Source organism: Cyprinus carpio, chromosome B8 (assembly GCF_018340385.1).
Source record: "Cyprinus carpio isolate SPL01 chromosome B8, ASM1834038v1, whole genome shotgun sequence".
Classification (NCBI taxonomy): domain Eukaryota; kingdom Metazoa; phylum Chordata; class Actinopteri; order Cypriniformes; family Cyprinidae; genus Cyprinus; species Cyprinus carpio.
Window position 1 is genome coordinate 7,143,283 of NC_056604.1, and position 27,830 is coordinate 7,171,112.

Below are 27,830 nucleotides of genomic sequence, written 5' to 3' on the forward strand. Positions count from 1 at the left end.
ATTACTGTACTGTAAGTAATTGTTATGCACTACCTTTCAATATTTGTAACTTTTAAAAAAATGATTTTTGTGAGGTTGTTGTCCACACCAAAAATCACTTCCTACAGAATACTGCCATTAACAGTGTTATTAACAATTTTTTTTATGTGTGTGTGTGTGTGTGTGTATTGTATATATATAGAGAGAGATCAGGAATACGTAATCAGATTCCAAAAATTATGTACTTGTAATTAGAGTAAATTACATTTTTGGATTTACAAAAATCATTTCAGGTTTACGAAGTGTTTCAACATTGCATCAACTACTGATGAACACTTGAACATTTATACTTGATATATTAGTAGGTTATTTAACCATGTATTATTATGTATAATTAAAAGTCTTTTGTTTTTCAAACTCATTATTTACATGTAATGCAGACATTCCCAAACTTTTTGTCATCTGAACCTTTTTCACCTATTTATTCACTTTAAACGGGTGGTCAACCAGCTATTTTTGAAGGCTTGATTGTGTTTATGGTGGGCACTGAAACACGTGTTCATGCTTTGTTTTTAAAAATCACTGTTTCTGTTCTCCTTAAGGAGGTCTGTTGACTTCCTGGTTCTATGAAGCCCCTCAGAAATACGTAATGGGCTCAGATTGGTTAGCTGGCCCAGTGTGTTGTGATTGTGTGCTACCCGGGGCAGTGTTTATGTAAATTATAGGGTTCATGATATCACAAACCAAGGAAGAAGCTCATTTTTGTCCCTACCAGCCTTTTGCTGTAGGCCTTAAAATGCAAATTCTGTAAAAGAAACTACTTCCCTTTGCATTGAACTTTGCAGATGTAGTTTATGCTCAAACAGGAACATTACACATTAACTAAAGTAAAAAAAAAGGACCCTTTTAATAACCCCTGAGATTTTAAAATAAATATTTGAATAATTAAGTATCACATTTGCGTGTTCACAGTTCTCTGACATTGGTTAATGGTCATCTGGCATGCAGGTAAATATAAAATATTTCATTTTTAGTAAGTATTTAAATTTGATTGTTATTTTAAAATTATTTTTTAACTTCATAATGTGAAGAAAACTAATTAAACATTTTATAAAAAATGATAATTCAGCACAACATGAATTATCATCAAAAGTCAAACTGAATCACATTTTGAAATACAACTCGTAGCTCACAGAGATGCTTAAATCCTCTCACGGTTGTAAATGTACTATTTTTATCTGTACTGCTGTCATAAATGCGTACCGTGACTTTAAAAGGTGTTGACGTGTCTGCATCCATAGCGATCACCGTTTTGTCCACCGTACTGCCAGGCATACTGCGCCGCCGGCCCACCCTGTCAGTGAGAGTCTCTGAGAACAGACAGACAGAAAGAGAGAGAGGAATCAGAGACTGATGACTGGATTCATGTGTATGTAACCTGCCAAGGGCAGTTCTACGATCAGATTTCCCCAAGGATAAACAACACCACAAAATGAACACAATCAAACATCAATAACAGCACTGGAAAACTGAAAAAACTAAAGAAAGGTGTTCAGCATCATCTCTTTCTCATGCTTGCTAAGACTTAAACAAGTTGTTAGTATGTTTTGGATGTTTGCCAGGGGGTTGCTGTGCCATTGCTATGTGGTTGTTATGGTCTTTTGAGTGGTATTATGCATGTTGCAATGTGGCTGTTTTAGCAGGTTCCTTATTGGCTCAAGTCAAAAGGCCCACCTATAATTCTCTACAATATGCTGCTTCTGTAGCAGCGTCACTGTGTCAGTCACATGTATCGGTCATGCGCGGCCTGCATCAGCCTGTCAGACTGTGCTTGGCATTCAGCACATGCCTGCATCTCTGTCTGCATGATTGATAGAGGGAAGGAGGGAACAAGTGTTTGTGCGGAAAAAAAAAGAGTGAGCTAACGCAGCCAACCTGAAAGACAAGATCTATGAAATTCATCCTCCTGTCTGTCTCTTTGTACAGTCTGAATCACGTCAAACTCAAAACAAAGTGGAGGAAAGGCTTCTGTGCCTCGCTGGTTTTGTACTTGGAAAGATGCGTCACTAACAAGATCTGGAAGCTTTTTTTGTGTGTGTGCTCTTTCTGACAGCACTTTTCTTGCGCCAGAATTGGTTGTTCAAATAAAAAAGCTTTCTGTTTTACAGTATAAAAAATATCCTGTTATATTTATGGTATTAAAAAAAAAACTGGCAGCTGTGGTTGCCTGAAATTCACTGCAAAAATGTGGCAATGTTTCCAGTGTTACACAATGCCTATATATTTTACAATTTATAACTGTATATTTCATTAAGTGATAGACTTTTAATATACCTATATACTCAAAACTACAAAATCTGCTTTTTGACATAAAAAGTATCAACAACCATAATGATAACACAGGTGTTACATGATGAAACAGTGTAAATTTGTTTTATTTAACGCTTGTTTTGTTTTTATTTACTAAAAAAAACCTTGACATTCTATTTCTATTCTATCTGCTTGTTTCTTTTATTATATTTATAAAAAATATAACACACCAGCACTCTCTATTCTATTTTATCTACTTGTTTTATTTTTATTTATTAAAAAAAAGCTGACCCTCTAATACACACACACAGTAAAGCAACTTTCAGTTAACCAATTCACAGTTCAACAATTTTTATAGTGTTCAGAGAGCATCAAATTCACTGACACCTGGAAACAAACCAACGATAAAAAAAATATGTGCTAATAAATATTGCCATAATGTCAAATAACATGGATTTGTATTACCGCCTCAGTCATCATTTAGTGTTGGCTGAGCAAAAGTAGACATGATCTGACAACATGGAGGAAGAGTGATTAACAGCCCTGCGTAGGTATCAACATATGAACATTCCGTCTGTGTGTGTGTGTGTGTGTGTGTGTGTTGGTGATTTCACTGTTTTCTCACTAGAGAGAAGAACAGATTGGAATGCATGGGAGAGAAATCTGAATGCTGCCTCTTGGTTATGTTGATATCACAACATCCTGATCCATATGTTAAGCATGGAATCAAGATCACATGATCTTTGATTTAAATGCAGTGTTTGAAAACAGTGAAGATCCACAGGGTTTTTGATTAACATTTAAAAGTCTGTAAGTAGGCCAAAACATTACATACATAATTCTTAACAGGGGAATACTTTATGTATTTTTCAAATATGACTGTGTACTTCTGTTCGTAAACATCAGCATCTCTCCATCAGCTGCGCTGAAAGCACTGTTTGCTCTGAATGATGACTACAATGCCATTACCAACCTGCAAACTAAAATTGGTTCAAATATTCTTTCATCATTAAGCTGCTTGATCATGATCGATAAAATGCAGCGTAAATGGAAAAACACTAAACAACAATTAAGAGATGGCTCCAACATTCCTTCGCAGAGCCAAGTGTTTATGAAGAGTGGAGACAGTAAAATGCTTTCATATTGAGAGGATATCACAAGAGGCTCAAAGAAAAGCCTCCTCTGGCACGGACCTGTGAGCAGGGGGTCTGAACTCCTGACCGGTCTGCTCATATTTGTCCAGAGCAAACATGCTGACAAGAATACAGAAGTTGTGTTTATGAGTTGCTGTGGAAATACTTTCCATTTCAGGGTGGACAAAAGTAAATAAATACCACATCAGAGGACCGATCACGGCCACTTTACGATTGCCATGATTTCAAAAAAAATAAATAAAAAAATACCAAAACTAAACCGATTTACAAAACTAAACTAACGTTATCCAAATGTACGTTATATAATATATATTCTTCGATTGTAAAGCACTTTGGGTGTACAGCAATACAAAATAAAGCAATATATAAATGCATCGTCATTCATTCATTCATTCATTCATAAAATAAAATAGTACAACGTGGCCCTTGTAACTTACTTATAAATGAATAAATTTCAAACAAAAAGTTCTCGACTGGTGAGAACCATCAAACAATGTTCCATATATGTTAATCAGTTCAACCCCAGATGTTGGGAAGACTTGTGGGCTATTTGCCAGAGAATTACAGCAGAAATGCTTGGCTCTAGCGGCCCTATTAATCTGCTCTGAACAAGATGCATGGCCCAGCTGTGTAAGAGACGCCTGCACCGGGGTGCCACCGTCCTCCATCTGATCTCACAGAGGACTCTGTCATTCCAGGAAATTACATAGAAGTGCTATGGTCTCATTTAGCATTCAAGCAGGGCTATAACTCACAGGCTGTCTCATTTGCTCTTAATCTAAATGCACACCTTTTTTCAGATCGGGCTCGACTTGTCGCAGCAGGAGATGATGAGTCTTTGCAGGCCCTTCGGTTTGGTAAGACGAAGGGCTGGGACACAATGTTTTTTTGACTTCTTTGGCAGCGATGCCCTTTTAATGTTTAAAAGCAAAGACAATAACATAAAGAGCGAAACAACTTGTGCTGATTTTCAGCAGGATCAGGGTAACATACAGTGACTTGCAGGTATTTTATAGTTGATTATGAATGACAATGATAAAAATTGTATAAAGGGAAAGAAAAAAACTGACTTTGCTTGAGTCTATTTAGCAATACATAACTTTGTGATCCAGGAAGTATCTGGTGTAATAATATAGTTTGTAAATAAACTGATTTTACAAGTAATGTTCTGTTAAATGCCCCATCCGCATAGCCACTGATTTTCAGTATGGATTGAAGCAGAGGGAAATATTGTGGAGAAGTACACAGAATTCATTAATTTGTGAGATACGGACCACATCCTTTAACTATAAGAAGATTTCTAATACACACACACTAGGGCTGCACAATAAATCGCATGCGATATTTAATGCGCATCTTGTCAGTAAAGCTGGTTCCGTAATCAGTGGTAAATCTCCATCACCTGTGCGTTTTCACATGGAGCAGCATTAACTACACAGAGCCGTTGTTCTCTGACAAGCTGCGCAAAAACACGTTGCTGCTCCATGTGAAAACGCACAGGTGATGGAGATTTACCACTGATTACAGAACCGGCTTTACTGACAAGATGCGCATTAAATATCGCATGCGATTTATCGTGCAGCGCTAACACACACACACACACACACACACACTACACACACACATGCACATTTGTTTCTGTGAATTGTGGGGACTTTCCATAGACTTCTATTACTTTTATAGTGACCAAACACATGTTTTTTAATAAAATATATTCAAATAGAAAACAGTTATTTTAATCAGATTATTACAGATTTACTACATTTTAACCAAATAAATGCAGCCTCTGTAAGATTTTCACAAAAGTAAAAAATAAAATCTTTTTTGAAAGCAAGCCTACAGTATATGCCCATTCCCTGGGTTTAATAATACCCACGCTCCTCTCAATCTATCAATCAAACAGCTAAAATGCTGTGCAGGCCTTCCATCTAACATCACTCCCCTGAAGCAAGACCACCACGGTCAAAGGAAATGGAAAATAGTTAGAGACAAACAGAACAAAAATAGAATGATAACTAAGCACCGTTTGTTGTTCTTTGAAGAACAATTGCTTAGTCAGAACAAGCTGTTCCAGTGTTTCCAATTAAAGGTGATGTAAGTGTGAGTATTGTATATACTGTAATGACAGATTGTCATTTTTGGGTGAACTCTTGTTTAAGAACAAATGTAATCTGTAATCAGCAGCACAAACTGTCCCATGCAGTAGGCAACTGTAAAAATGACTTCTGGACAGGGATGCTTCAGACTCTGACATGCACAGTAACATAGAGAATGGATGGCAAATGCTGCTTTGGGCTCATTGCTGAAGCGTCAATCATTAAGCAAGTCAGCTCTCTTTCTTCTATGAAACAGACACAGAGCTAAACTCTCGACTACACCTGTCTCTCAAGCCTCTCGATGTATCAAGAAACAGAACTTCTTTGGTCTTTAATGGAGAAGTGCAGCTAAAAGCCTGACAGATCATGTAGCCCACATTTGCCAACTCTGAGAAAACTTTAATCTCAGCAAGACTTTATCAATCTCATCAACTGCCACCACAAGAGTTTGAGCAAAGTTTGAACAGTGCAATGTTTCCAAGTATTGGATCTGAAACAAGAATGCACAAGATCTTGAAGTTTTCTCTACACAATTGAAGTTTAGAAAAATACTGAGTGCACTCATAACTCTTTGAAAAGAAGGAAATGGGAGAAACTAAATGACAGGGCTGCAAAAACTAAGGTTGCAATTGCATGTTATGAGTAGTGGCCAGGGTTGTGCCAAATTCAGAAATGTAGAATTTGCTTCCATTTAATTAACAAGTGTGCATTTGAATTGAGCAAGATTTAACCACTATGTAATTTGCTTAATCAATATGTTGTGTTATATTCCTTTAATATATTTACATTTAAAAGAATATAAAGAAAACCAAGAGGCTTATAGGGTAAGAAAAATGTTTATTCAAAATATATTCCCATGGTTCATTATTTCATTACTGAGTTCATTATTCCACCCTAGCTCACCAAAATTATTTAAAATAAAATAATAAATGAATAAAACTAAATGAAATGGTACAATGTAATTTAATAAATAAATAAATAATTTAATAAATATTTATATGAATTTCTTTTAATAAAATAATTGAATTTTAATTCCTTTCTTTAGTTTTCAAAAGTCTTTCAAATCAATTCTGGTGGTTGCCAGGGCAATGCTATGTGGTTGCATTGGTTAGAAAAGTATTAGCACACCTCTCCTCAACAAGCTGCACGACCTGCTCTATCACATGTGGACAAGTTATGCACCAAAGTTTAATACTTGGCAAAGGTCTAGGGTGCTTTCACACCTGCCTCATTCAGTTGAATCGCACTAGAGTTCATTGTCCCTCTTGGTGCGGTTCGTTTGAGCAGGTGTGAATGCAGCAATCGCACTCGGGTGTGCAACAAAAGCGGACCAAACAAGCGTACCGAGACCTCCTTGAAGAGGTGGTCTCAGCCCGATTGCAAACAGACTCTGGAGTGGTTCGTTCGTGGCTAGAAAGCAATCCGGCCCAATGGACCAAAGAACCAAGCGCTATCATAATTCTTAATGGGAAATATGCTATATAAAAAGCAGCAGTCAGTGCAGAGGAATGTAAAAAGGTGAACTCTTGACCAATAAGAGGACAGCTTTATTCACATGTGACCTGCATAAACACAGTTTGGTAAGCTTTGCAATGTTGCCTTGTAAACGCGATCTGAACATAGAAGAAAATGCAAAAATGCAAACGATCTATAAGTCTGAAAACACCAGAAACTGAGAACAGAAATCATTCATGGAAATATTTTCGAACCTGATGTATAGAGGAGGTGTTGGTTTCTTCAGTATTGTGTGAACTGTGAACCGCTTGCTGTCTTCTCCCACACACACACATATAGGATAAGTCTCTCTTGGCTCTAATCAGTGTAAGAACTGAGAAGAAGAAGTCCCTGGAGGCTCTATATTTAGGAAGCTTCACTTCACCATGAGGAAGACAAAAATACTTGTTTATGAACTCCATCCAAGCAGTGAAGTACTGAAAAATGGATAGACATTCTTACAGCAGAAGATCATCACAGGCTGACAAAAAAAAAAAAAAACATTTTTCCTACTTCAGGCTAACTCATACTGAAGGAAAAGTAATTTAAACTCAGAATCAGATTTAATTAATTAATTAATTATCAGCTTTTAAAAACATGAAAGTGGAAGGAAGGCCACAAAGAAGACCACAAATGTGTATGAATTTGAAATATCTTTAACAGTTGATAAACAAATTAAAATGTCCAACATTCACAATGTCAAGTCACAGTAGACCAGAAGATAGATAGAAATGGGTTTCGGGAGAACACTTCTTGTAGATAGTATCTTCAAAATACGTTTACTTTCAACAAGATTTTACAGGTTTGTACTTGTGATAGACCAATATATCAACTGATTAATCAGCCATTATTTGGCAGTTTAACTGCTGAATAATTTGCTTAATCAGTATTTTGTCTTTTCCAGTAAAAAATAAAGTAATTCTATATATATATACAGTATATATATAAGATATATTATCTGAAAACAAATAAGAATAATTTCAGATTTTTTTAATTTATTTATATATTTATTTATGGAAAGGACAAAACACACACAAAAAATAATACTTTTGCAGTTCAGTCTTGTAAATTGCATAATTTTCTTTTTTATGTGTTACTATCAATGTATTATCAAATGTCAATTTGAGAAACTGCTTTAGAGGATATTTTTATGAAACGTCAACAAAGTCCAGTCCCCTCAAAAGTTGTCTGCACCTTCACTTGCTTTAAAAACATGTATCACAGCAAAAAACTTCGATCACAGAGCAAAGAGGAGAAGAATATCTGAAACATGGGCACCGTTCACTCAGACACCAAATGCACACTTCATTCTGATTGAAAACTATAATCAGTCAAACATTTCTGTCAGTTCCTCAGTGCACTTTCATTTCCGTCATTCTTGAGGGCAAATTCTATTACACAATGGATATTAAGTCAATATGATCAGACAATGAAAAATGTCACAAATGCATAAGGGTACTATGGCACACTCTGTAACCCCAGCAAAGTACTGTTTTTTCCAAGATAGACAGAAAAAGACAAAATCACCCTTGATAGCAGTGCGGCAGCGGCTCCGTGAACGAACATGCTGTCTGTGCCTGGATCGGCCCAGAAGTCTGTAGTAGTACCACTTCCTCCCCAGAACTCGCCTCACTGCCCCTGACATGCTATCCACGCCTCGCTTTCACCTTTGTCACAGCCTACAGAATGATTGATTCAGAAACTGCTGGAAGTCTTCACTTCAAAAGCTCCTGTTAAACTGAATCACTGCCAGAGAAGTACTGTAGATTGCTCCATCTGATTCTGCAAGTCATGACTGCTCTTAAAATGACATGGTGGAGAGTTTCGAGAAAAGAGGGGGAAAAACAAGGGGGAAAGTAGAGAGTCAACTCCTCCCCACAAATAACCTCTGTGCTTTGGGAATGAAATCTACAGTGAGGTGTGAATTTGGGAGTAAATTATAGTGCAGACATGTCTTGAGCAGCTCCATCATAAAAATAACTATATCAAATGTACAGATATTAGATTACAGTGAAAATTCACCCAAAACTGAAAATTGTCTACTTACCCTTTACAATGTACCGAACCCAAATGTTGTCATTTTCCTGTTAAAACTCCAAAGGAGAAATTTTAGATTTTAATCTTGTAGTTCTTTGCAATAGCAGTCCATACTGACCCAATCTTTCAAGCTTAAAAAAGATATAAAACACCACACAAAAAATAAAACAAAATTTCCAATCATGTAGAATATAATAACCTAAAAATCTGTAAAAAAAAATTTACAATTTATGCAAGTAATAAATTCTGGTTTGTTTCTCACACAAAACTATTATTTGGCAGTTTTACAGTAATGTTATGTTTTTTTGTTTTTGTTTTTTTGAGCTTATCAGGTATGGTCACTAAGAGGTCCACATTTTTCCCATTATTGTTGTAAATTCGAGAGAAACTAGTATCTATCATTGCTGTACTTGGGTGAAACCACTAAAGACTGAACAGGAGGATTGTCTCTTCACCCACCCTCAGTTAAACATCCAATACATTAAGATGTTTGCAGTGCCCTGACAAGTCATTTGACCCCTGTGACCTCTACGACATTAGCTGGTGAAATAATGAGATTTACGAGCCGCAGAAGAACATCTCACCTCCCTGATGAAATCCTCGATTCTGAGAACCAAATGTGAACAACCTACCAGACAGAGATGAAAACTATTTTAAAAAATGATTTACAGTATGTGCACCCATCGCAATAAAGGAAACTGATTAAAAGCAAAAAATTTAAAGTTATTTTTTAAGGTGTTTGAAGGAATTTGTGCAATAGCATTTATTTGAAATAGAAATCTTTTGTAACATTATACTGTACGTCTTTGCTGTCTCTTGTGATCAATTTAATGCATCCTTGCTGAATAAAAGCATTAATTAAAAAAAAAACACTCTCTTCCAATAACATACATTAAACAGCCTAAAAAGCTTTCAGACCATGTCGTTTTAATAACTTTTTGATGAAGTAGTGGCTAATATCAGGTTATCACAGTAACTGTGAAAATATGGTAATTTGGCAGAAACTAAATACCATGGTCATTCTTCATGAGGGAGACCATAGCATGCGTTATACTTGATTTAAAGAGTTAATTCATCTAATATAAAGATTATCTCATTATTTACTCACCCTAACATTGTTCCAAACCTACTTGAATTTCTTACCTGAATACAAAAAAAAAAAAAAAAACACTGCTATCTTCTATACAACAACAAAAAAGCATACAGTTACTAGGAGCTGTCAAGCTCTATTAAAGAAAAAAAATTGTCCAAGCAGCTACAGTATGTTACAAGTCTTGATAGCTTTGTGAGAATAAAAGACAGAAATTTAATCTCCACCATACCTCTCAAAAGAAAAGATGCGCATAATTGAAATCAATGGCATTGGTTTATATGGCCAAATATGTGTAGCTTAAATGGGTGCATACTGTAATTTCATATGGACCACTTATATTGTAGTTTTACGATGATCTTTTTGTCTGTATGCAGCTTGATAGCCTAAATAAGTATCATGAACAGCAGAATGAATGTCATACGGATTTGAAACAACATAAGGGCGAGTAAATAATGACAGGATTTTCATTTTTGAGTGAACAATCGCTTAAACTTAACTTTTCATTACTCCAAAAACAGACTGACAATCCAGAAAGTTCCATATCAGCATCACCCACCATCATCAGTGCTTCTCCGAACTTTAACCATCGAAAGCAGGCATGCTTAAAACTACAAAGTTAAAAGATTAGAAGGAATAATTGAAAAGCAGAAGAGCTAAAGACAGTAACAGTCTTGATACGAAGCGTCTCTCTCTAAGTTGGAGCTGATGGATGGGGGGGTTGACATGCTGGCAGCTTGGTGACAGAATATTTCTCCAGTGAGGAGGAAGAGAGCAGGTCTGTTGCATGCTGGGTCTTTGTAGGAGGGTGAGTGAATAATGGAAGGAGCCGAGGGAGGCGGCAGGAGCCATCTTCATTCTCTCCTGACGCTCAGACACTCGACCCCGGTGTGAACTGTCTCATCGAGAGAGGAAGAGAGGATGAGATGGAGAGGCTGGTGTAAATCTGTCTGCTCAGCTTCTCAGAAGAGCTCTGTGCTGGAATAAATGTGAGTAATAAGAGGTCTGATATTATTACCCATAGTGCAGTTGCTACATGCCACCTGAGCCTCGGAGTCAAGTTAAAGGATAGTATAGGGAAGTGACATTAAGTCAAGTGATGGACGGCTCTGTGTACTGATGCTGCCTGCTTTGCATGAAGACATAAAACAAAACGTTTATCTCTCCAGAGATGTAAAGCAAACCAGAAACAGTGGAACCAAATGTTTGGTAACCATCAGAAAGGCATAACATCAAAAAGTCTTGAACTACTCATGTGCCCAGTAATATTATTTAGGAAAGCAAACGCAGAAGGCAGAAGGAAGTGTGAGTTATGTGTCCAGATTTATAAATTATTGTGACCATATTAAAATCACATAAGTACTTCTTTCTATGATTCCTTCTTTCACCACACTCTGAAATCTTTACCTCTTTACTCTGCCAGACCTTTAATAGCACTGACCTCAGGAGGCGTGCACATCAGCCTTGCACACAAACAGGCATTTAGCCTCAGAGCGCAGGAACACTGTTGTAAATATCAGACTGACTTCAGGGAGCTGACTGACTGGTGTGCAGCAGGTAAATGCAATCAAGACATGACTTCAGATCTCTGCCCTCGGGCCTTCTTCATAGATTGCACATTTAAAGGGGAAAATGTTTACATGCAGTGCCCCCCTCTGGACCAAAGTGGTACTAAAAAAATTAATTGATGCATTACCATTAGATCAAATAGAAAAGTATAAGTGAAAAAATTTAATGTCCAAACAAACAACGTCTGCTGAAGTGATGAAACAAACCAAGACAAACCGCAGCTTCCACACTGCCACCACAAAATGAGGACAATCGGAAGGACGTCAAGCTGTGGAGAGGAACTTATGATGGCCACCGACACCACAAATGCCTTCTTCTGAGACAAAACATGCAATAACACACTTTCCTTTGAAACCACTCGCTTTTTTCTGTTGACATTAGGCGAGATAAAGTCTGCCAAAGAAACAGAGTTCTGGACACACTGGTCTAGACTGTTTATGGCCCTGAATGACTTAGAATGAATCTAAATTATTGTGCAATTATTTCTACAATGGCAAGTTTAGGAAGAGATGTTTTCACTGCCAAATCAACAATTATATATAGTTCTTTCCACTTGAGAGTCCGAAAATACTCCATTAGTCTTGTTTAGCTGTGTAAGAACTAGGCCTATTTGTGCTATTTTTGCAATCATTAGAAATACTCACATAATATGTACATGGGCTGTTATTATGCAGCTCTGAAAAACTTAAGAAAAACAGAAAAGCAAGTGGCCACCATCCAACATACATATGAAGACCAAATCAAAAAGACCAGATGCTAACAATGAATGAATGAATGATGTACAAAATACACTAAAAGTCAAGCATTTGTACACACTGAACTTAATTAGTTTCTTATGACCTTACAAACTTTTAAACTATCAATATTAGTTATGGATACAAATAAATAAAATCAAAAATTTAATTGAAAGCTGTAACATGAATACATGTGACGTCCTTCAATACCGTTTAAAAAGCTTTCCATGATGCACCTTTTAAAGTTAGTTAAGAGAATGATCCTATCTAAGATCCAAAACTAAGATTTGATTTGATTTAACATTTTTAGTCACAATATAATTCACTTTTCTAAAAGGTAGAAAACAGGTATGAGCTCAAATAGTGTATAAATCACTTTTAATAAAGTAAACACTGTATAACACCGGAAAAAGTTTTAGAAAGAGTTCCTGTAATGTGAATATGAGTGGAGAAATGGCAAAATTAGGGTGAAAAGGCAATGCTTACAATCATGCTGTGATTGGTTCATTTACAGTACCTGTTAATGCACAAATGCCCATCTATCCTGTTCACAACTAGCCTGCAAATTGGCCTGAATGGGTGAAACTGGTCTAGTTACAAAGTAAACAACTCACCATCTCAAACGGGTGTTCATATGGAACTAGAGCACAAATTTACATCGGGGAAGAAAAAAAAACACAACAACAGAGGGGGAACTTTGCCTCCTTATTTTTGAATTTTGTTGCACACTACTGATTTTATACCATAATAACGTAGCAAATCGAAAAACTGTAGCAGATTATCATCAAACAGTAAAGCTTATAGAGTATTAACATACCACTTCAACTTACAAGTAAGTGTTGACAGAGTACCAGGTACTGTGCATCCAACTTGCCTCGTAATCTCTGAGACAGGACTTCAATCACTGAGCTACATGGAGCCTAGCAGTTTACTGATGCTCCTGGGTATTTGCCGCTTGTAAGCGGGCCACCACTCTTACAACATCTGGACGTCCCCTGGAAGGCGAGAGGCCCTCGGTCACCAGACACCATTAACATCAAGCTCCCTGAATCCCAGCAGTCACGCCACATTTCTTGAAGCAACAGTCAACAAGCTCATGAATCTCTTTCCAGACTAAAAACCAGCAGTTTCAACCAGCACCAGCAGAAAGAGCCTCTGGGGTTTCACACGTTCCATCTCTGTTTATGTGGACCAGACTCAAATATCTGCTATTCATTTATGTCTTACACAATCCCTGGGTAGACAAGGCCGTTTTAGTGGAACCTCTTGTTTGAGATTTAAAAACAGATAAAACATTCCATCAGTTATTTAATTAAAAGAAGAATCTTTCATCATTTATTCTGGCTTTTTAACATATAATGAAAATAGGCTGTTAAACTAAAATTTATACCAAAGTCAAATGGTCCATGAAGGGCAGCTCAGACATTCTGTAAAATATCACTTTTTGTGTTTAATTGAGGAAGGAAAGTTCCTCACAGGTTCAGTAAATAATGACAGAATTTTCATTTACTGTATGTGTAAAGTAATACTCTGAGAAACAAGCTGGTTAATTTCCAGCACATAAAGCAGATAAAATGCAATTTGGCACTGGATTCAAAAGTGCATTAAGACTCAAACTAATCTCATGTTCAATACAATCACTGCCACAATTGTTTTCCCAAGCTGGAGGAATTGTTTCCTCCATTCTTGCAATTATCTCAATTAAAGAGAACAACAACAGCACTAAACTAATGGCTGCTAAAGAAAAGACCACAACATGTTGTTCTGATTTGTTTTGCCCTTGAAGTAATTTACTTTCCGGTTCAGTTCCAACAACAATCTCTTGAACTCATAGGATCTCACATGTAGCACATTTCTGGTTTGACCCAATTTCAATCTAGTTTATTCTACATGTTCAGAAGACCTTAATCATACGCAAGACAGATGTTCTCAAAGGGTTTTATCCCCTGATAATCAAGATTTCTATGTTGCAACTGCATTTTTTTATGGATGGTCTTGAAGCACTTTTTGCCTCAAATATTTAAAAGGTGTAAGAACATCAGACCACCCACTTGTTTTTGGTATATTACTCAATTGGGCTAGTATAAAGCCTTAAAGTTATAATTACCCCCAAAATTGGTCATCATTTACTCCAAACCTGTATGACTTATTTTCTTATGCAGAACACAAAAGATGATATTTTGTATAAGACTGAGACACTTAAAAAAATGACATTACATAAATTATTTAATGTTATTTTTTATTCCAGCTAATTTTACTCTAGGTTTAACTTCAATGTAGCCAAAATTGGCATTACAATGACATATTGTAGACGCAATTCAACTTTAAAACGGAAGCATGAAATTTCTGCTCCACTAGAGTCAGCGAATGAAGTTGTAAGAATAATGTGACGTTACCCAAAACTCTGAATCCTGCTGATCAGCAGTATCAAATATAGTTTGGCTTACCAAAGTGTAGACACAACTGTTAGTGCCGCACATGGACTCTACAGTAGTTATAACCCTGAGTACTAAATTTAATACTGTTTAGACTGGACTCCTCAAGAATCTCAGCACTTTCTGGCATGCTGTCTACTGTCCTTCAGTCTAATCTAAAACCGAAGGGTCTATCATCATCACGCCAGCAGGCACACACACACACACATGCTCTCAAATAAGCAGCGCTATTACATTAAGATCAGGTGTGATGTTACTTCAAACAGGAAATACATCAAAGAGGTTCATAAGTGGTCCACTTCTGTCTACAGGGGTCTTCTCCCTGGGGCAACTGGGGCAGGTTATGCTGAACATGAACACTCTAAATTATGATCTATAAAATGGTCCATGAGAGGTATTTATAACTGTTGGATAGTGGATGAGGCTGCATTTTTTAGACGAGTAAAAGCAATTCCACTGCAGCCATCACAATATTTTCAAATATCTGTGCTCAGCTGCCGATATGCTTCCTGCAAAACATCTCGGCCGCATTGCTCAGTAACTGAATTGGACTTTGGCTTTTCTCTTTTGCTTTGGTATGTTAATGAACGTCTAGCACAATGGCCTCTGTGCCATCAAAGAGCCATGGATAAAATATGCCAAACACCTGCTTGTTCCAACAGCTCCACCGTCTCTGCCAGGGCCTGCATTAAGCCCCCACAATAAACTGAGAGGATGCTTCACTGCCATTGGCAGTAAGTCACGATTTAAGAACTGACATTCAAATAGCTGAATATTAATTGCATTCAGATCTACTACAAGTCCACAAATCTTGTAAATAACATGACAATTGACAAACTTGAGATTTTATATATATTTATAGTTATTTTATAAAAGTATTTATATATAATTTATTAGTTTTAAGTTTATTGGTGACAGAAGTAATATATAGATAATATATAAAATATATATTTATTTTATAAACATAATACAACTTTTTAATTGAATGGAAAAAGTTCAAAATCTCTTTAACTGTTTGTCAGTATTTACTTTAAATATCATATTTTAAATAAGGAATAAGTCTTATCTTAAATTGTATTTCTTTGTAGTTCAAATTAGTCAGAAAAATACATTTTGGTTCAGCTAATGCAAATTCAAAAGTGCATGTTGGCCTAATGGCCTCTTGACCAGCATTGGCCGGATTAAGGTCCAAATGCAATGTTGATAATCAAAACATGGCTTGCGTGACTGACAGCGTTTGTCTAATAAGAGTGTTTAAGCAGAGACGAAAGAGAGCACAGATGCTGATATTCAAAAATTATTCCTGGTACTGCACAGAACTGATTGTACTCTGTATCAATGAGTGCCAGCAAAGTATGAGACATCTCTCAAAAACAGGTCTTCTTATACCTGAACAAGTTCTGCAAGAAACACAGAGCAAATCTCCCAGAATGCTCAAGGCCAGGGCAAGCCTATATTTAACTTTGCACAAGAAAAGTCTTGTCTGTGATTTCGGAGTGCTGTCCTTTATTCAGTTGTTGTCAGAGGTTGCCAGGAGACAGGATCAATAGAGGCACTATATTAGCCATCTCTGAAGCACCACAGCTTTTAAAGTTCAAAGCCGGGCTTGGAATACCCTGACTTTGGAGTAAAACAACATCCTGACAAAAAAGGGGAGGGTACATGAGGGAGATAAAAAGTATGGAGAGAAAGAGAGATGCAAAGGGAATAACAGCGGAAAAATGGAAAACAGAATAGGGACAGGAACCATTTGTTCATCAGTCGATGCTAAAACAGCAAGGGCTCCATCATAAAAAGTTAATTGCTGACAGAGCTAATATACACCCTTGAATTCAGAGTTCTGCCGGCCAGAGAATAATTCCCATGTTTCCACATAAGTTTATAGGCTGTTTAAAGCTTTTCCTCCAGCACATTTCAAAGTGCAGGAATGTGACTCCGTAAGATGACTTAACACTATGTTACACGTACAAACTGACAGCTGGAAGCCATATTTCACATCATTTTCATTCAATAAAGCATTAATAACAAATTATTGCACACATTGTTATCGTATTTGAAAATGCAAGGCAACTAGTTTGACCTGCACACTGTAAAGTGGTAAATAAAACAAAACTCATTGTAAAATACTCTGCAGTCTTGCTACTTCTAAATTGCATGTTTAATTTAGTATGTTACTTGTCATTTTGTTGTAATTGTGAAATTTAAATCTAGCAATTTTTGAGTTAAATAAAAATAAAAAAAGTACTCTTATATAAAAAGTATGTAAGTATAGCTATACTTGCTAGATTACATAACCAAAGTGTTAAGTGCACCATTTGAGATGGGGCCTCAGATGTCCCATACTTCCTGTTTGAGTCTGAAGCGTACGCATTGCTGTTTAAAAGAAAGCGGGCCCTACATCTCATCTTTTTGGAGCCCAAAAACAGCTCCTTCTCACCTTGGTTGCCCCCGGGGGACATCTTAGAAATAGGCCAGTTTCTGAAGCAGGTCACCCCGTCCTGCGAAGAGAACAATCAGAAACAGAGAGGACGAGACACAAGCTGAAGGACTCAAGGATGTGTCTGGCACTCTCTCAGCTCCTAACTGAGAAATACAAACAAAACCGGCCTGTTACATCCATCTGTGTGCTGTTTCGCCTCCACACGGCGGTGGAGATTACCACAAGAATTCTAACGCGCCGCTCAGGCCTGCCACATTGTGTGCAAGCCGAACCTCCCACTTTTGGAAAGAAAGGAGAATGAAAGAGGGGGAAGAAAAGGAGAACAAAAGCGACAGTGGTTACTTTTTTCCATTTTCATGAGCATTTAGGGGCCTAGTAACGGCATTCTCTCTCCCTCTCTCATTCTGCACCACCATCTTTTGGGGAAACGAGCCCCCTTTGGAGAGCCGAATTCCTTTGGAATGTCAGCCAATCAGAACGCAGGCTCTAAGGAGTGTGTTATGGGAAGGCCGGCCTTGCCTCTGACTCTTTAATCTCCCAGTAATGTGAAAAAGCGGTACAAACTACGCAGAGCTTTTGAAATGGCTTTGGATGCTATTATATACAGTATAATTAAGCAGTCAGAAGTTTTTTCTTTTCTTTTTTTAACTCTAGTCATTTAGTTTTGTTATAGCTGAATAATGACACTGTTGTTTTCTGTAGAGCTGCTTTACAGATGAAATTGAATTTGTTTCATAACTGATGAATTTTGCAATATTAACAGTTCTTTTCGTGTTCATTACCATGAGGCTGCTTTGACATAATTAAATTGTATCCAGTGCTATATAAAATAATAAATGACTTGACTTTAATGACAATTAGAAATGTGTTATTTCCATTCTACAGTATAAAAGAAAAAAGAAAAAAAAAAACTTTCCCCATCTGTCATTGGTTAACCAAACAAATAGTCCTGCCTCAAACTCACACAATTGGTTAAAAAAATTATATAAATAAAAAGCACACAGTGTTTACACTCTGGGCAAACCAGCAAATTAAGTTCAGAAATATATATTATTTACAGGTTCAATTTAACATTTTATTTTATTTGTTTATAATATGTTTGCTTATTTGACTTAAAGGGATATTCCATCCCAAAATGAAAATTTTGTCATTATTCACTTACCCCCATGTCGTTCCAAACCCGTAAAAGCTTTGTTCGTCTTCGGAACACAATTTAAAATATTTTGGATGAAAACAGGGAGGCTTTAGACTGTCCCATAAACTGCAAAATAAATAACAGTGTCAAGGTCCAGGAAAGTATGAAAAGCATCATCAGAATAGTCCATCTGCCATCAGTGATTCAACCGTAACGCTATGAAGCGATGAGAACACTTTTTGTACATGAAGAAAACAAAAATAACGACTTTATTCAACAATTCCTCTCCTCTGTGTCTCTCCAAATCAGCGTAGCACCATTTTGGCAATTCTGAGCAGTATGCAGATGGCGTATGCTCTTCTGTGTCAGTGTTTTCTTCATGTACAAAATGTATTCTCATCAGAGACACAGAGGAGAGGAATTGTTGAATAAAGTCGTTATTTTTGTTTTCTTCGTGTACAAAAAGTATTCTCATCGCTTCATACTGTTACGGTTGAATCACTGATGGCAGATCGAGTATTCGGACAATGCTTTTCATACTTTCCTGTACCTTGACATGACTTGATTTATTTGGCAGTCTATGGGACAGTCTCAAGCCTACTGGTTTTCATCAAAAATATCTTAAATTGTGTTCCGAAGACGATCAAAGTTTTTACAGGGTTGGAACGACACGGGGGTAAGTAATCAATGACAATTTTCATTTTGCGGTGGAGTAACCCTTTAACTAACAAATATTAAGAAGTAGGGGTGGGCTATATGAGTAGTTTTATTTCATGGTAACAATTTATATCACAATATAGTTATTTTTGCTTTAAATAAGGGTTTTATGACATCAACATTTTTATTACCATAGAACCAGCCACCAGTGTCAATGTCACAAAAAACTAGCCTAAATGAAAAAACAACAACAACAAAAAAAAAAAACAACCAAACTCATGCTCAATGACGACACTTAAACTGTCAGCGATTAAATAAGAATAAGAAACAAATTACAAGCAATAGGACAAAAAACTACCGTAGAACAAACACATTGTATAATTATATTCACATTCTTCACTGTGTAAATTAGATATATACGTCTTCTTATTAAAATTACAAAAATGATTTAGCCAAGAGCAGTGACATGCAAATGACAAGTCTTGGACAACAGTCCAAAATCTCTACCGGTTGATAGATTTCTACTAATTAATCGTTTCTACCAGTATATGGCCCACCCCTATTAAGAAGTCACATTTACTGGGCGATGCAACCATGACTGCTGATGTGCGCATCACTGCTAGGCTTCATTATAACTGTAAATACATTTTCTGTTGGTGTTTACAGACTGAGAGATGAGTAAACATTTACTATGGTAATCTGGTGCCAGAGATGATGTTGATACACACACTGTAACTTGTAAATAACCTGGAATGTTCCTTTAAAAACAAACAAGTAAATAACAAAATTAATGTTTGTCATACTAATCCATGCATCAAACTTAAAAATCAGGCACCCAGCACAGAGTCTGTTGATTGTGCAAAAACCCCCAGTGACATCTGTTTCAAATGACGAGTTAAAAAGAGAAACAAACACACATCAATCTAATGTGCAGAAAGGGGGATGGGTAAAACAATGTTACTACGTCGATAAAAGCTCTGGCCACCGGACATCCTAGCAACAGTTACAACGCTTCAGCAATCTGTGTTTCAGTGAAGATAAAAAGCTCAGCTCACAATGTGCATTTGCTTTACTTCATGCCACCTAAAACCCACTCTCAAGGGTTCATATTGCACAACAGCAATAAAGGACATCGAATTAGCAGTGTCTGAAAGCCATCTGGATGGCTGCCCAGACACATAATGTGCGTTGCACAGGCTGGACTGGTCATACACGGCACATATACGATAACATTTGCTGTTTTAGTTGCTACTATCATTGTGAGCAAACTAAATAAAAAAAGTAAAGTCAACAAGAAACAACATTCCCAGCCCATCTCACTAAAATTAGCCAGCTGGTCGCAAACTATCATTAAATAGATAAAAATATCATCACAATATATAAATAAGCATTTAATACAGTTCAATAGTTTGGGGTCAGTGCAATTTTTTTATTTTTTTTTTATTTTTGATAAAAACATCTGCTAAATGACTAAATGTAAATGTCTACAGTAATAATAACAGTAAAATTGTGAAACATTATTACGATTTAAAATAACTGTTTTCTACTTCAGTATTTTAAAATTAAATTTATTTCTGTGATGTAAAGCTGAATTTTCAGCATCATTACTCCAGTCTTCAGTGTCACATGATCCTTCAGAAATCATTCTAATATGCTGATTTGATGCACAAGAAACATCTCTTATTATAAATGTTGTTTTATAAATGTGTTGCTTAATATTTTTAATGGAGTGTTGCTTAATATTTTTAATGGAAACTTTTTCAGGATTCCTTGATGAAGAGAAAGTCTTTACTGTAAATTTCAGGTGTGCCTCACACGTCCTGAAAAGTGAAGCTACGGGCTCTTTGATCGCCCCCTGGTGGCTGGCTGAAGTACAGGTCATAAACCCCGCCCTCTCCATGTAAACAAATGGGACTGGAGTCAAAATAAAAAACTAAATGACACTTCCAAAACAATTTTCAGAAAGATGGTTTTAGTCATTTAAAGGGTTAGTTCACCCAAATATGAAAATTCTTTCATAAATTACTCACCCTCATGTCGTTTCAAACCCGTAAGATCTTCGTTCATCTTCAGAACACAAATACACAAGTCCAGAAACGTAGCAAGGAGATCTGTGAATTAATCCATGTGACATCAGTGGTTCATCCGCAATTATACGAAGCAACGAGAAAACTTTTTGTGTGCAAAAGAAAAAAAAATAACGACTTTATTCAACAATTTGTCTCCTTCGCATCACCCTGCTGCCATTTTGGAGAATATCTCAGCTGCGTCACGCCGGAACTGTTTCCCAGTTGTTGTGATTTGATCTGAACAGAAACAGTGTATTGGCGTGACGCAGCTGAGATATTCTCCAAAATGGCACCAGGTTGATGTGCACAAAAAGTATTCTCCTAGCTTCGTATGAGCCTTGTAGATAAACTATGGTCTTACGAGTTTGAAACGACATTAGGGTGAGTAATTAATGACAGAATTTTCATATTTGGGTGAACTAACCCTTTAACGTAGTTGTTATCATGCTGATATATGTTCAATTATTAGTTTTTGTGATAAGTTTGATTTTAGCTAGTAATTTGATGCTATAAAAACAGGGCGTGTCGTTACGGTTGATTGGGTCGGCGGGAGTTTGGGCGGGAGTTTCATACCACGGCTCCACCTCACGACACTACTGCGCAGACTCTGGCTCCAATTGTGGCTCCAAACGATTGACTCTGGCTCCAAATGACATCATTTACTCAAGATGGCAGCAGCTATACTGAGATGCTTTGGCTTCACTTTTCTATAGTGGAAGGAACTGGAGTGTCGTCCATGTTTTTTACAGTCTATGGTAAATTTTGATCAATTTAATTAATCTTTGCTAAAATAAAAATACATTCATTCCTTTAAAAAAAATCAAACTGACACACACATATTCGTGAAACCTTGTGATCATTATCCATTAGTTAAAGTGGCACTAATCTGTTGTCAAATTGAAAAAAACAAAACAAAAACTTTTTTTTTTTCAATAGAATAGCTGAACTGCTGTGAACTACTAGTTGAACATGATGAATAGCTCATAATTCATTTCAAAGTAGCTTTCCCAACAACGGTTGCGATCATAAAATGAGCTCAACAAACAGACAAGTGACTTGATGTACAGTTCTAGTCTAAACATCCTACTAAAACGATAGAAAGCTGGGATTTAGACAGCTGCTGCTACCGACACAAAGGCACTTCTGTCAAGCATGTGAGGTCAGAAAATCGGTCAGATGTATGACAACCAGCTGGGCCAAGTTCACATTCAAAGGAGTTCTGACTTCAAATGCAATATGCCCACATAGATTTATGATGGCTCACATGTCAAAGACTCTTTGCATCTGGAATAAACAAAGAAAAGACTCATTATCAATTTTGAAATGGTGCTAAATATGAACAGTGGAAGAGCTGTATAGAGTACATTTCTAATGACAAGACAAAAATGTCACAAAAGTATCTCTGCAAATCACTAACAATGACCTTATCATCCAGGTCCAGGATTTCCGCCCACCTACTTCTGATTCTAATGCATTTTTACAGCTGCCCTTTTTCAAAATGTCCTTTGCTTTAATGGGAGCCATTCAGGATTTGGTAAAGGTCAACTTTCTGTCACTTGGACTTTCACTGAGAGCAGAATGTAAACCACGGCTGTAACCATCACAGACATGGAGGGACACATGTCTCTCACCCCTATATTCAGATTAGTGGTTGACCAATATGGGTTGTTCAATGGTTCATTCTAAAATTATTACATTTGATCATGCCTATTCTAGTGGTTGTGACTTGTACACAGCTTGTACTATAAAACATGCTGAACTTGGGAGCTAAAGAACAGGATTTTGTTGAGAACTATTAGTTCTTAATTCTTAAAATCCCTTTTTGATGGCATAAGATATCTACAGAGGTAGATACCATCTTTAACTCTGTTACGTTCATAGCTGGATGTTTAATCTCCTTTCAAAAGCTGTTATTAAGCCATTACAGTGTATCTTAAAGTGAGTTGCTCTACTATAAAACAGGCATCCACTGTACTCCTAAAATATAGCCTCAGTGCTATGAGAGCGCTCTGTTGTTTCATCTTCCCTCCCGATAAATCTCAATAATAATGAATTCTTTTAATACTATGCAATTAGGGGAGTGCTGTTCCCCAGTCTATGAGAAGAATAAAGACTCCAGTTGACTACCCTCTATTATCAATTATGACTAAACTGGGATTTCCCACAACTGATAAAAAGCCTGAACATCCAGCCTACCCAAGGCATAACTGTGAAATTTTAAGGGATATTTTCATGCTAGCCTGGAGTAATGCATTTTAATGAAAAGAGATTTAGAGTAAATCTATGATTTATTGTCGCTGTTCATTGGTACATGAAAGGGGTCGAATTCAACACATTGTAGCCTTTCGTACATCTGATTTTAAATTTATACTCAACCATTTTCATTCCTCTTTCTGACATTTACAATTAAATAGACTGCTTTAACTACTTTTGAACTTCCTATTCATCAAAGAATCCAGAACGAATATTAATCAGCACAACAATGATTGTTTTGATCATAAAAGATCAAAGATCTACTTAGGTTTATGATGCTTTGGGAAACACAGCCCTAGTCAGATCATATCAGTACCACCAAAATGAGACAAGAGTTTACACTTTTCAGGGTTTAATTATAGATGTCTCTACAAATTAAGATGAGACAGGAGAAAACTTTTTACAGAATAACACAAGGTTATCATAAGCTATCAGGCGTATGTCATAAATAAAACAGAAAAAGAGCTTGTTTGTTACAGCAGAAATGTATATTACTGAGTACATCACTCACATTGTGTGTTTGAAACACAGCCCGTCCTCATGCCAGCAAATGAAATGGATAAAAGACCAAAACAAAATGCTGCCAAACATATTTCATGAACAAAAGCAGGACAATCTGATGCTTTGCTATAACAATGGCGAGACAGTCATCAGCGCCACTGACCAAATGAAACAACAACAGGCCTCAATATCGCATAGAACCCTGGATGGGGCATCAGGAACAAGATGGAGTAAATTATAAATGTTTGTCCTGATATCTGACTAAAGGAGATTATGTCCATCTTGATATGCCACAAGGATTATGTTCTTCACAAAGATTGTCACCATTCAGAGCCATGTCTAGGATGTTTAATCCTCAGCAAAGTTACAAGCAGGATTGCTCTGAGCCCAACACATATTTGCTGGAAGATTTTTAACCACATATTCCTAACCAAAATTGAAGCAACAAACAGAAAACATCCATCCCACTAAATGTTTCAGATGTTTCCTTGGCTTTTCATTGTACTGAAGGTTTTTTCGAAATAGAATGAGCGAATAGATGTAAGTCAAACAGTAAGGAGCGGATATAAATAATCAGATCCCTCACTGCTAAAGAGCTCATTTAATTCATTATTCATTGACTCAAAACATTTTAAATTTGTGTTGAAATGCAAAACTCTCACGTGGGTTATGCTGATGAATATCTGAACAATTCTGTTTGATTTCAGACTCCTGGTGAAAATTAAAGCGATGAACCCAGCACAGCATTTTCATGTCATCACCAACAAATTACTTTTTAAATAGCCTATATAAACCATAAATTAAACTAAAAATATGTTATACAGTCAGCTTGGCCACTATGTAACACAATTGTAGCCCTAAAATGGCAACAGAAGTTTTAAACATCATTTGAAACACTGAAGAAAAGGTTATTTATTTACCTACGTAACCTGCCTGTAATCATCAGGTGGGATAGCTAATTGTTATTACATTTTATTTCCTTACTCCCTTTTACGCCTTTCAAAAGCCTCAAACAAGTTGAAACATTGACAAATAGTGGTCTGACAAGCTCTGAAAGTTTTATTAGTTTGCTTTAGGGTCCATGACACAGATCCCTCTAAAGTTCATCTCAGCCCACATGACTGTCACATCAGCATGAACATAGACGACATTATATCCTTCAATACAGTGCAATTCAGACTCATTAGAAAGACATTAATCAACAAAACAACAACCAGAGTGAACCACAAGTTCTTTCCTGAATACAATGGTGTAAATCTTTTCTAATATAACAGCATGGTAACATTTTAATACACTCAGAACTATCAGAACTCATTTTAAATTACATTAAATGCAAAGTAATTGAGCTGAAGGCTGATTTTTGGTTTGTTTTCTATACTAAAAGCATTGACATAAATACTCAAATTCTTCTTGTGCACACTAAAAGTAAAGTTGTAAAGTGTAAGTAAAGGTTTTCAGTGCTGTCGGACAGAAAGTGAATCTTTGACCTGTTGTAGATCAAATTTCAGGTAAGGTTTAATGCATGTTAAGGATTCAGCTTGCCTCGAGGTAACAGTAGCAACCTGAGCGAACACATCTGTTGATGACGTTACAGTGTTTTCATCTGTTCTTGTCAACACACATGTTCTAAACCCTTCCCTAAAAAAATAAAGACACATTTTAGTGCGTAATTACACACAGATCGCAGTTGTTCTGTCATCGCAACAAAATGCGAAAACTGCAAAACGCCCTGGCAACCTGCTCTAATCTGTTTCACAGCCCCACATACACAAGCTCACTTCACTATCTGGCTCTCAACACTTCATGTGCTTTGTTAAAAGTGTATCCAAGTTCTCCTCTTACCATGGTGGCCGTCCAGCTCGAGTTTGTTGTCCAACTCCATAACTTCAAAGACAGGCAAAATCAGACATGCTCTCAGTGCCAAGGGAGAGGAAGACAGCAACGGTTCATGGGGAGGGTACAGTCTCTCTCTCTGCCTCGTCACCCGTTTGTCAGAACAGCGCTGCCTCCCGTGCAGCTTGCCTGCCTGCCTGCGCTCCGTTCTGTCCGGAGCATCTAGCAGATCTGAGCTGGGCTGAGCCACTTCTCTGGGCCCCACTCACTCCCACACGAGCGCCAGAGCTCTTAAAGACACAGCAGGGATTTTTTTTTTATCTTGAACATTTGCTTGTCCTCTCTCACTCTCTCTCTCTCTCTCTCTCTCTCTCATGCCTTTCTACCATCCTCTAGATATATTTTACGGGCAGTGTTATTCAAGTATTAAAGTTATTGTTTTTATTAATTTTAAATTTTCATTTTTATTTTGGTTACCAGATTAGTAATTTTCTGTGTTTTTTTGTTGTTTTTATTAGTTTTTTTTTAATGCCTATATAGTTTTTATTAGTTTTTTTTGGTTAATAGTGCAAGTTAAACTAAATGAAAATTATACATGTTGCCTCAACAACTGAAATTCATTAAAGTTTTTTTTTTTTTTTTTATAATATAGCAATGAGGTGAACATAGGGGAGTTAAAAAATGTTCATTACTTCGGTTAGAGATGTTGTTCTCATTTTTGTCATGTCTGCGGATGCCATGCACTTTTTAAAAATGAAAAACTAGAAAAAATTATTTAACATTTTTCTCCATTCTTGCCTTTCTATAATCTAAATCTCAAACAAAACATGTTTTCTTGGAAATACTGTTTTGACTAGTAATCAATTTATAGGTTTTTCTTTATTTCTATAGATCATCAGTATCATGCTAGTCTTTTGTAATATATCGAAGTGCCATTTTTTGTGGGAAATCAGTAACTATTAGCAATGCTTTATAAGAATCTTCTCCTGCCTTGTTCATTTTCTTGAAATTGTGTAAATTATCAACTTATTATAAGGTTTAGATGCTTGAGCTTGACTAGAGCATATTTATTTAAGTCTGGTTTATCTTTTACAATAAATCATTAAATTATATGAAAAGAAAAGAAAAAAAAATGAAAAGAAAAAAGTGCTTAAATAATCTAGGCTTTGATCACACTACACCTAATTCTGGTTCATTTTCAAATCCAATTGTCCACAGTTTTCCTAGTAATTAAACTACAGTAGTATGGATCAGTAATGATCCATTTAACATCTAATGTTTCTAATCTAGCTATATTTTATAAGAGATTAGCAATTACAGTGAAGAAAGGGGGCAGAAAACAGGAAATATTGTATTATATGTCCATCATACTCAGTGCTCACAACTCAAGAGAAGGCATTATTGTACTATTAACAAATTCACTGTATCCACATCTGCTCACTTGTTCAGTCAAACCATTCAAAACACAATTAATGCTATATATGAGTGCAGACACTACAGCACTTTAAGACGTTACAGACTTAACATTCCAAATGAGAAGAGCACCTGAAACTTGAAATACGATCAGACTGCAACGTATTTCCAAAAATCCAATTTTAATCTGATTTTAAACCACATATGGATATCAAGTGCCTTTCTCTTTAGAGCTATGACAGATTAGGATGCTGAAGATGCACAGGAGGGAGTGTGTGGGGTGTTAAACGTGTGTCTCTGTGGGGGGCGTGCAGATAAACCCACATTTGAAGACATTTGCTATGTCAGCAACAAGCTGCCAGTGTCTGACACACGCATTAACACAGCGCTGAGCTGCATTGACACCACAGCTTGCATGAGAGAGAAGAGTCTTAATGAGATGTGAAGAACAGTCAGTGTTTAATGTCTACCCATGATCACACACTACAGTTTAACGGTTTGAGGTCAGTACGTTTTTTTTTAATTAAAACTTTTATTCAGCAAGGATGCATTTAACTGATCAAAAGGTGACAAAGAATTTTACATCATTACAAAAAAACATTTCTATTTCAAATAAATGTTATTCTTTTGA

General features: G+C 36.5%; 1 protein-coding gene across 6 annotated transcripts in view; it reads right to left on the minus strand.

The window, feature by feature from the left end:
* The window catches only part of dab2ipa (DAB2 interacting protein a), an 89,217-nt gene that overhangs the window by 58,107 nt on the left and 3,280 nt on the right, over positions 1 to 27,830 (minus strand). For 2 of the 6 annotated variants that reach the window (XM_042729427.1, XM_042729426.1), the window contains exon 4: positions 1,243 to 1,349. In XM_042729427.1, coding sequence (XP_042585361.1) covers positions 1,243 to 1,349 — 107 coding nt within the window. Of the gene's footprint in view, positions 1 to 1,242; positions 1,350 to 8,560; positions 8,811 to 17,335; positions 17,531 to 25,795; positions 26,048 to 27,830 lie in introns of those variants that run through there. The other 4 variants (XM_042729429.1, XM_042729430.1, XM_042729434.1 and 1 more) reach the window with 4 other exon arrangements.